Source organism: Anopheles nili, chromosome X (assembly GCF_943737925.1).
Source record: "Anopheles nili chromosome X, idAnoNiliSN_F5_01, whole genome shotgun sequence".
NCBI lineage: Eukaryota > Metazoa > Arthropoda > Insecta > Diptera > Culicidae > Anopheles > Anopheles nili.
The window spans coordinates 8,835,862-8,846,184 of record NC_071293.1 but is presented as its reverse complement, the minus strand read 5'-3'; the positions used below and the strand labels follow the sequence as shown (position 1 = coordinate 8,846,184).

The window sequence follows — 10,323 nt, the reverse complement described above, 5'->3', positions numbered from 1 at the left end:
CTCGGTTACTTGCTAGATTTTGAGCTATTCACATTAAAACGCTACCTTCACTAAAACTTAATGTACAACTATGCCTTACTTTATCGTGCGTCTCGCTCTCTACTCGGTTTTGACTGTTTTTTTCCCCGCACCCAACCACCCTCCCGGTTCGCCCCGTGTCCCTAAAATACGGCCCCAAAGGACCATGCTCCTAATTCTGCTAGATTTCCCCTTTTTCCTCGTCATTTTTGGTCTGTTACGTTAAGAGCTTACCAGCAGCAGTATCGTCTTCTTCGAGGGCAAAATTAACATGAACAATGGCGCACACAAACACACACACACACACACACGGGCACACACACACTAATACACACTAATGTTCACATTAGAGCGTCGTTCATTTTGGCGTCATCCTGCCACGCTCCGTCTCGAACTCTTACTGCACTTCTGGCGGTGTAGTAGAGGGAGACGGGACGCGTGGAGCCGGGAAATGGGGATGGGGATTAGAGGTGAGAAGGGTGACCCGAAGGACGCTTGCCTTGCCACATCAAGGAAGGAGATACAAATAATTAATAATCCATAACACAGATGATTTACAATATACAATATACAAACACTGCCCGAAAGGAAGGAAAACAAACATTCGATGACCATATCCCTCGCTATCGCAACAACTCTCTGCCTCTCTCTCTCTCTATTTGGCTCTCTCTCTCTCTCTCTCTTTCCCACCGGGAAACGCCTGGCGTACCGGGCGTTTGAGAGGGAGTCTGAGTCCTGTCTCGTCCTTTCGATACTTCATGTGTCGGGAGGTCTGTGTATGTGGGTGTGTGTGTGTGTGTGTGCGTGTCGGTGTTAGTGTGTGACGTAGTACGAGACTCCAACGTGGACCCCTGGACCTACCTCCGACCGTTAGATGGTTGTCGGCGGGGACAACTCGCCCACCCGAATGTTGCCTTGAAGGCGCCAGTTTTTTAGGAGCCACCCCTTTTTGGTGGAGAGGCCCGGTGGCGGGAGCTGCTGGTGAGGAGGAAGGGTCCACCTCCCCGTTTGGCACGTCGCTGTTGCGGTCGTGGGGTTGCTTGTCGCCGGCTTATCGCCGCCACATACCAGACGCACCGGCCGTCACACCAACACCGATACCGGAGCCGTTCCGACGCATCTGCTCGAATTCGTCCTGCGTGGTGCGCTGGTAGGTGCGCTGCTTGTCCTCGAAGTCCCGCAGGCGTTGGTTGTACCGCTCGAGCTGCTCCCGAAGGATCGCGTCCTCTTGGGCGGCTCGCTTTTCGTCCAGCTCCAGGCAACCGATGCCATCCAGGCGCTCCATGTCGAGCCAACCGCGGAAACGAACGCACACGCCGTTCATGATGAAGTGGGACTTGATGTGGACCTGTGGGTGTGGGGGGAGGTTGCGTTAGAAGCCTTGTGGAAATTTGGGCCAAGCTGGCTGGCTATGAAAAACGTCAGAAAATGTTGTGAAAAACAAACGGTACCGGGCTTTGGGGAGCGCGAGCGAAATCAGTTCACTAAAGGTAAATGAATCGCGAACTGCGATTCAATTCTGTAAATGAACCTATTTTCTAGAGCCGAATAAATTATCTATGGGTATGCCTGAAGTAAAAAAGCCTGCAGCTAAACACGAGCATTCAAGAATTCAGATAAATTTTGGGAGAAAAAGAGTGAATTTGTTTAAACCCATTCGGTTACAATTCAGTTCAACAATCAGTTCATCGCGAACGAGTCTATTGTCGCTGTTGTGAACGTTTTCTGAACGCTTATAATGTGTCAAATTGACACTTAGGACACGCAATTTGAGAGCCTGCAATAGTAATCCCAAATTTCTCTTTTTTTTACATTTAAATGAACTGTTACGCGATGGCTAGCTCTAAACAGTTCCTTCCTAGACTCAGTTCCCTGTTCCAAAGGAGGCGTGTTCCTATTTGTGACAATGTTGTCGCACGCGAGATAAAGCACCCTAAGCCCATCCCGCCAGCGAAGGGTGACGAACGGTCGGCTCGAATAACACACCAAACAGCGAGCTGGCACGGGGATCCCCAAAGCGGGCTGCGATAATTTACAAGCGCTTGTTTTACGGTCACTGAACAGAGCCGCTCGATCGGAAACGACGCCTTCGCCGGTGGCCCAGCTCGTCGATTGTCCTGTCGCTCTCGATCAGCAGCAGTACGAGCTGGAAATGGTGACCTACATCGTGTGCTCAAGATCCGACCCAACAGCACGGGCCGGGTGTGCAGCTGTGCCTTCTCAAGAAGCCGTCTCGCTGAATGGTGTGTAATTCGATACTCCCTCTGATGTGGGTTCTTCGCACGGTTAACCTTAGCACCCGAAGCACACACCGTAAACGGGGTCCCCCAGGGATATGAAGCGCGGGTGGCTTGTTCGACGACGACTAAGCCGACGTCAAACACGACAATTAGCCAGCACTCACTCACTCTCTCTCTCTATCTCTCTTCAGGTTTTCTCCTTTGCCGTGACGCTTCGTCGCACGGCCCGAAGCACTCGAGTGGAAGCCGAACACCTCCATCGTTCGGCAATTAGTGGCACGCGATCGAGTGCGATCTGGCGCGCGCCTGTTCTCGCACTTGCTGGCTTTGATCATTAGCTTGGGTGCTTTTGTTTCGCTGACCCCGTGCGAATGACATACACTCACACACACACACACCCACCAGGGTAAACGTTGCTGTTAGACAGCTGACGGTGGAACCAGCGCGCAAGATCAGCCAGCCGGTGTTGGTGAAGCTTTGCCGAATAATGCCTACACTCCGGAAGCCACCCGCAATTACGATCAACGTACAGCAGCCGCTTCGACGAGATGGCCATCTGGTGTATGTTCGCGCTGTTCCAACACGCACGCACGGACGTCTCTCGCGCACACGCGCTCACAAGTGTAGCCCCAAAAAACGTCAAGTGCTCAGCCGCAGCTGCCGACACGGGGTCAGTTTTTGTGTGCCATTCGACGTTCGGTGGGCGCCGGTTTTTTTTGCGAGAAATTAGCTATTTTGTAGCGCAATGTCTGACACTCGAACCTCACCTTGACAGGTCGGTCGGAATGGGAGGATGTCTGGCTGTACATTTTTTTTTCCTGTCTCTCGGAGTGCGACGCAAAATAATAAAAAAAAAGAAAAACAAGAACAACACACCCTCAACAGCGGTAGTGCGCCCGGGTGTTACAACACCCAGCATTTTGTATTGACACCGAGGCTATGAGCCTGATTTCGCCAATTCTACTGTCATTCACAGCCGGTTCACCTTTCACGGCCTGCCCGCTCGTGTTTTCCACCGTTTGCACTTCCGCTTCCGGTTGTGCCCAAAAGGGGCAGCCTCACCTCACCGGGACTGGAACAATCGCGAGGCGCCAGCGCGTGAAAATGCATCGCCTGTCAAGCGGGCGGCGGACAATTGGCGCTGGGAAAATGGCAAGGGCTCGTAATTGCCACGTCGCACGTCGCAAAGGGTAGGCAGCCGGTGAACCGTGGCTTGCTGTTGTAATTGTGAGCCCCCAAAGCCCGAGTAAGACCTCCCGATGTGCGCAGTATGTTCACCGAGAGTACCAAATCCCAACGTTTTTAGGCATGCAACTTCCCAAAATAAACACCTTCGCTCTCGTCCGTTCAGGATGCTGTGCATGTAGCTTTAGCTCACCGAAGTTCCTCGCTATTTCTCACTCGAGCAGAACCGGAGGAGTGTCCTGACGCGCGCAAAATGGGGGCCGGCCACGGGCGAGACGTCCTTTTTGCGCAGGACCAAACAAGGCGCTCACGGAAACAGACGCGAACAACCAGGCCAAACCGTAGCAGCATCAACCGGCCATTATCCTTCGCCCGTGTGTCGGTGTGGTCGTGCCGTTGCGATGTTCCAGCGCCTGGTAACAACACCCACGGAAGCGCATTTGCTACACTTCTCATTTCCGGTTGCTTGTCCAGCTTCTGCCAGCCTCGGGCAGGATTGCTGGTGATGGTTTTTTTTTGGTTTGTCTCTTCCTCCTCAGAACCATCTGATTCCACCTGGTGGGTTGATGTGTAGGAGTATGTGTGGACCAAATGCATTCCCGGTCAGCGTGCCGCACGCAAAAAGGGCATTATTAGATTTTACTTCACCAAAACGGACACAAAGTGACGCAAAAAGAAACGAAAAAACACGCACGCACTCGCGTAGCTGAACAGTCCCGCAGTGACGGGTAAAAAGGCACGAGTTACATAGACGTCATACAGCCTAGACATCGCTACAGGAGTACAACCGAGGAAGAACAGCGAACAGTGGAACAAAAACTCCCAAAACTTCGGCTTCGAAAAATGCTGCTGCCTGCACGCCCGGGATTGCGGAATAGATTTCAATTATCGGTTTTTCCGTCCTGCCTGCTTCGCTTGTTTATATTGTTAAAAATTTGCCCATTTTTTCCACCACCTCTCGGTCCCTTGCCGGTACACGGAAAAAAGCCTCCGGCCGGCGGCACGAATCGCATTCGGTGCGGTGCTTATTGAGAATTTACTTTTCAATTATTTCAGCCTAATCGATCGCCCGTGGCCCGTGGCGTTTGGTCCATTCTCGATGGCCCGCTTTAATTTTCCTGGTCGGTGTGTTTTTTTCTCAGCGAGCCGGTTTACATTGGTTACGCTGCACAACCAACAGCAACCAGTTCCGGCAACCGCTTCACCGCTTAACCACGTCACGCAGGATACGAGGGAAATGGAATTTTCACGCACCTCGAGAGCGCGCTCTCGACCGAGCCGGGGTGGGTGAGTTTATATTTTCGGCCTCTCGGTTTTTCATAACGTAATCGTTTTTCACGCAATTTCCCCACACACTCGGTGTGGCCGGCGAAAACCTTTAAACGGTACCGTTTATCTGCACGTTTGACACTAATGACGTCCACGTCACCGTTACGGTGCACTTTTTACTATACCCTAGTGGGTTTGGACTTACCTTGCCGTGCTCCTTGTCAAAATCGCACTCCTTCTCCAGCCCGAGATGGGCGGGATGGTGATGGTGGTGGTGGTGCGGGTGGTGGTAGAGGCCGTGGTTCGGGTTGAAGACGAGCTGCAGGTTGATGCCGGTGGCGGCGAATGACACCTCCGTGTGACCCTCGCAGCATCCGGCTCGGAAACGGCCTCGTCGCTCTTCGATCGGACGATCGCGGAAGCCCGTGTACCGTACCTAGATACAAGATAGGTGCGTGAGAGAGAGAAAGAGAAAGAGATGGAAAATTAGAAAATGATTTTAAAGAGAAGGAGAAGATCTTGAAAGCTGAAGAACTCCGATATCGCAAGACCGTGGGTACCGTAAGTAATGTTTGCGTACTTGACATATCCACTTGACACTTTAAACCGCTTAGTAAACAGTGATTTAACAAATAATAACATGTCAAACACAATTAAAATCATCATAATTTAACGTTAACGCACGAATGGAGGATACAACTAAATGTTTTGTTTTTTTTTTCGCTTAGTGTGATCCCATCATTTTAATAGCTCTTAGTGTAAACGAAATTACAAAGCCTAAAATTCATTATTTTGTTCTTGTTGCTGCATGTGACACCTTATACTCATTACACAAAAACACTATAAATCTCATAGTTAAATCTAAGAGAACGACAAAAGAATCGACTGGCAGATGCGTGCAAAATCTATGTTGGAATTTGATCCTGAAGAAGATCCTTTTTGCATTTCTTTTGTTCTTATAATTTTATGAAATGAATCTTAGGGTGTTTTATATTACACTAGCTTTAATTCACATGTAATTTCTTACACATTGTGCTGAGTTTTGCGACAAAACCAATGCTGCCTCAAGTACACAGCATCCCTGTCCAGCATCCGTCGGCAATTCGTCAGAACATATACCTTTCTGGTGCGAAATTACATATATAACCCTGTTAGCAAGCCACTCGCAAAGGGCATCTATTCGCTATCGCTTTAACTGCGCATCAGCGGAAAAATGGCAGCTTCCCATCCCAGCTAGAAGGCGGCCATTGCTTACATTACGTCACGGATACTGCGAGACAAAACACGGTCCCACAAGCATGCGCCATTCCAGCCAACCATTTCCTCCATCAGTGGAAGCTGGAGCTCTTGTATGTTATCTGAAGCGGTTCTGGTGCCTATTTTGAGGCACGGGAAAAAGGCCGCCTTTGAGCTAATTTGGTTCCCTCCCAAAAGTAATGCTCCAAGGCTACCGGATTTGGTTCTGCACCGTGCCCCGTTTGATGCTATCTTCTGATTAACCCGCTCAACCGGATAGTGTTGCATGTTTATTCCAACAATATGTACATGCAATAAATGCGGCTGCCCGAAAAGGAATCCGACCGTGGGACCTGCCGGGTTTAGGCCGCATAAGGCGGCGATTTTTTAATGACTGTTTACTCATGTTCGCGGGACGGAAAGATCGCGTTTCGGCAGCAGGGTAATGTATCAATCCCTGATGGAAAAGATGCGCCCTGTGAGAGTTCCCGTCGCATTCCAAGCGCCCAAAAATGCATCCGGGCGCTTGGTGTAAACACTAGCGCGAACCAGGTCTATCAAAGGGGGAGTATTGGAAAACAAATTCGGAAGCAGCACCAAAAAAATGAGTAGAGGTGGCGTCTCTACGAGCGAGTTGAGGCGGCCTCTGACAATAAGAGGCGCCTGGAAAGCCATTAAATTGAGCCACGGAAAACTATTAAGTTCTGCTCTGATGCAGATGTTCGTCGTGATATCTCGAGACTATTCTTTTGTTGATCATTTCTAAACATTTACATCTCAGACACCCGAAGGGAGAGGAGTTAGGGATTATGAAAGCTAAATCAAACATACAATGCAATATCTGTCTCAAAGAAGATCCTCATAATAGAGAAAACAAATCGATCATCTGTAGGTTGGAACTGCTCTTATAATAGAACAATTTTTTATGCTTGATGTAGTAAGTATTTCGCCAAAGTTTGCTTCGGTTCAATTTACGCATTACTGGTGATTTTTTCCTAGCGATCTATCTATTCATGTCTTGAGTTTTCGTCTGCGAAAGATGATGCATGTGTTCTAATTGACACTTGTTCGGGAAAATACCAAGTAGTCGTCCCTTAAACCTCTGTTCCCGTGCTGTCAATTGACCTCCAATAGGTCTTCTAACCAGAGAAAATTAACAGAGCTACTTAGAGCTCAACAACAAACCCCTACCGGACGTCCTCACTGCACTTACCTCACTATCTCGGCTCAGCTTCTTGAACAGGTCGTCGCTCTCGAACTTCGACTTCTGATCCGGGACAACGCGCGGCATTTTGAAGATAAAGCGCGGTTTAGGCTGCTCGTACAGACCGATCGTGTCAAACGGGATCATCCCGAGTGCTGCCGGATCATTCATCATGGTTGCGGTTAGGTGCTCTGCTCCACTACTCGACGTTATGCGTTAGCTGTCAGAACGCTCTAGCCAACCGAAAGGTCCTTCTAGGCGGCGCTGGACGCGCTGTTGAGGTGTTGAGGGGCTTTTGATTGCGCTCGGCACACCGATGTGCTCCCGTAACTCTGCATACACACGAACAAACACCCACACACGAAAACACACAGGAGATGTTCGCACGAGACACACTACACCTTCTAATCCTCGTACAGGCCGCGGTGGCAACAACTCACACCCGCACGTTCACCTGTGGCTGTTGATTGTTGGTACAAATTGTTGCTTGTGGTCCGGCGGCGTCCAGGTTCCCGCGTGTTTCGTTGCCTCGTGTCTTCGGTCCAACTGCACCAGATCACTGGACGTTACACCAGGCTACCTGTCAGGGTTTGGCACTGTCTGGAGGTCTAGTTCCTCGATTTCACGCCAGCTAACCACGCTACGGGCTTGAGAATGGCTGTCACTTGGGGGTCTCACTGTGGACCCGTCTGTTTATAACCTCCTAGCCAAAAGACTCCCTTCACTAGCTCCACACACTGTTGATGAGTACAAGAACCGATGCACGCCAGCAACCCTGCTAGCTCCCTTTCCGAAACCTGCCCGGGAGAACGCAGAATCAAAACAAACGTGCGACACGGGCGCTCAACGGTGTTCGCCTCTTCGAAATCAACTACTGGCGATCGACAGGATAGGTCCCGACACGCGTCAAGTTGCGACAGGCACACACTAAAGTCGCGTCTCACGGGAAAAAAAGGGCGCTCTCGGACGCACGACGCACGGTTCCGCTGCCAGCTGGAAAGTGACTGAACCCCTGAGCTCGCTGTCGTCTCGGTGACAGGCTCCTCGCTTGACGCTGGTCAGGCTGGTCCTTGCCGTATGACGTGAGCGCGAGCGAGAGCGCACCATCTCACCGGTGAACGAGCGAAGTGAGATACCTCGAGTGAGAGGCGGAGTTAACCGCTTCACTGATGAGTGCGTACGTTTGCAGGGCAGCGTGTGCAAAGTGTGACACGTACCACCGTTGCCGTGAAGCCACCACATCATTCGCTCTCTTTCTCGCTCTGCTGCGCGAACAAACGGGAATCGAGCAGCGAACGCGGTTCGAGCAGTTCAGTGCGGCAACGCCGCAATGACGGCGCATTCACGCATAGCTCCGCCTTCGCTTGACGTTTCTCACGAGCTGTCAAAGGGCGCGAGCGAGAGCACATGAACGTACGCCGCCTGCTGTCTCGCCGCTTGTATATAAAACCGGCAGTTTGTGTGCGGGTGCCATCTCGCTCACACCTCCACTGCGCTCATCGCCATCCTTTTCCGTTGGCCGTGATCTTGCCGCGGAGATAGATTAAGGAGATTATTCTCGGGGCTTTGCGAGGCTAGGGGTTTTGGTGTATTTTTGTTGTTGTTGTTGTTGTTGTTGTTTCTCTCCTTCGCGGACGCCTCTTCGTCCCAAATGGTGGAGCATGTACAAATCCGCGCTATTCCCCAACGAGCCTGTTGGGAGTCCAAGAGGTAGGGGGGGGGGGGGGGGGACAACGCACAAATGGGCCGGGATACCGGAACACCCGCATTCCTCGCCCCGTACCCGCGTGCCCGTGCGGCATCCGTGAAGGGTGCGAGCAGAGGGATTTCCCGGGCAATATGGCGGTTTGGCGGCATTGTGGTGCCGTTTTTTGGCCTGTTTTTTAGCCGCCGAAAGCCGGCGTACCACAATCGTACCGGTTTTCCGAATCCCCTCACTCCCCCCCCCCCCCCGGGTGCCACCGCTACCACGCGTCCATTTTTTTTTCGCCCCTTTCCACGAACCGGCTGGGGTCGTCGAGGCAAAGGGCGGTCTGTTTCCTTCGCTCCGACGGGATGCCGTCTCGTCTATGTTTTGAAGCGAGACAGCACGCGAGTGTGGATGAGAGAGTGCGAGCGCGAGGTGAGCCTGCGAAAGGATGCGCACATTTTATAATCAACTAAAAATGATAATAAAAGATAACAGCGGTGGAAGGGGAAGGAGGGGGGGGGGGGAGCGAGTTTTCCGCCGGCACGCGGGAAGTCCTTCAAACAATCGGGAAAAAGCGAACGAAATGGATGGCGACGAGCAAAACAAAAATAAAGTGCAAAAACAAACAACAAAGTACGAACAAGCAGTCGGTAGAAGGGACGCCGGCAACGCCTCGCCACGATCCGGATCCAGGGATTTTCATTAACGACCCCCGGTTTTGGGGTGGGCTGGGTTTTCCACACAGATTTCCACCCAACCCGGAGAGGTGGATTTTTGGTGTGCAAGAAAGTTTGGGCTAGCTTTTTCGTTAATGAGCTGAGCCATCCCTATCGGTGGGGCATCGGAGAGGGGGGGGTGGGGGGGTGGGAGAAGGGAGAGAGAGGGGGAGTGCTATGTGCGCGGGAGCACTATGTGCGAAAACCACCCCCACCCCAAAAAAAGGGGTGGCATTGGGTAGGGATGCTGCGATGGAGCGCGTGGGAAAGAGTTGGCATGATTATTTATAGCTGCGCCAGCGGTTCCATCACACCAAGGTTGGTTTTTCCGGCGGCTTCGGGGAGGAGGAAGGCCGTCCCCGCTCGTCCCCGTACCCCCTCGCCACCGAGGCGTCCATTAGCACGTCAGGGTGTCGAAGCGCTGTCTCGCTTTATTCGTTCATCTAAAAACTCCTTCTTAAAATCTCCCTGCAAAAAGGACGCGCTCGGGGGTCTCACGTTGAAAGGACATTTTTGTGGAAACTCTCTTTTCGTTTTTTTATCTAAAAAAAAAAACCCCACCCACTGAGTCTTGCAATTTTTGCGCGAGTGAAACCAAAAAAAAATCAAATCCAGCTGCCAGAACGCTTTCTGCTCGCAAATCAAAGAAAACGTGCGGGGAGAAAAAATCCACCACCGAAAAGAACGCAGCATCCCGCTTTCTTTTCCCCCACGAGCTGATGGACACCTCGCGTGTGTGTGTGTGTGTGCGCACGCGTGTGTGGG

At 51.5% G+C, this 10,323-nt stretch overlaps 1 protein-coding gene across 1 annotated transcript; it reads right to left on the bottom strand.

Annotated features, from left to right (window-relative positions):
- Positions 1-986: 986 nt before the first annotated feature.
- LOC128728815 (protein big brother) lies at positions 987-7,326 on the bottom strand. Its single transcript, XM_053822462.1, has 3 exons — positions 7,162-7,326; positions 4,918-5,148; positions 987-1,366 (listed from the first exon to the last, which is right to left on the bottom strand). Exons 1-3 carry the CDS (start codon positions 7,324-7,326, stop codon positions 1,070-1,072), a joined length of 693 nt encoding a protein of 230 aa, XP_053678437.1. The 3' UTR covers positions 987-1,069.
- Between the last annotated feature and the right edge of the window lie 2,997 nt (positions 7,327-10,323).

What these genes read in the sequence shown, in the direction of transcription:
- LOC128728815 (XM_053822462.1), bottom strand. Translation starts at nt 7,326, where the DNA reads ATGATGAATGATCCGGCAGCACTCGGGATGATCCCGTTTGACACGATC. An exon ending in AGCTGAGCCGAGATAGTGAG is followed by an intron (nt 5,149 to 7,161) that starts GTAAGTGCAGTG and finishes TCTTGTATCTAG; the next exon opens with GTACGGTACACGGGCTTCCG. An exon ending in TTGACAAGGAGCACGGCAAG is followed by an intron (nt 1,367 to 4,917) that starts GTAAGTCCAAAC and finishes CCACACCCACAG; the next exon opens with GTCCACATCAAGTCCCACTT.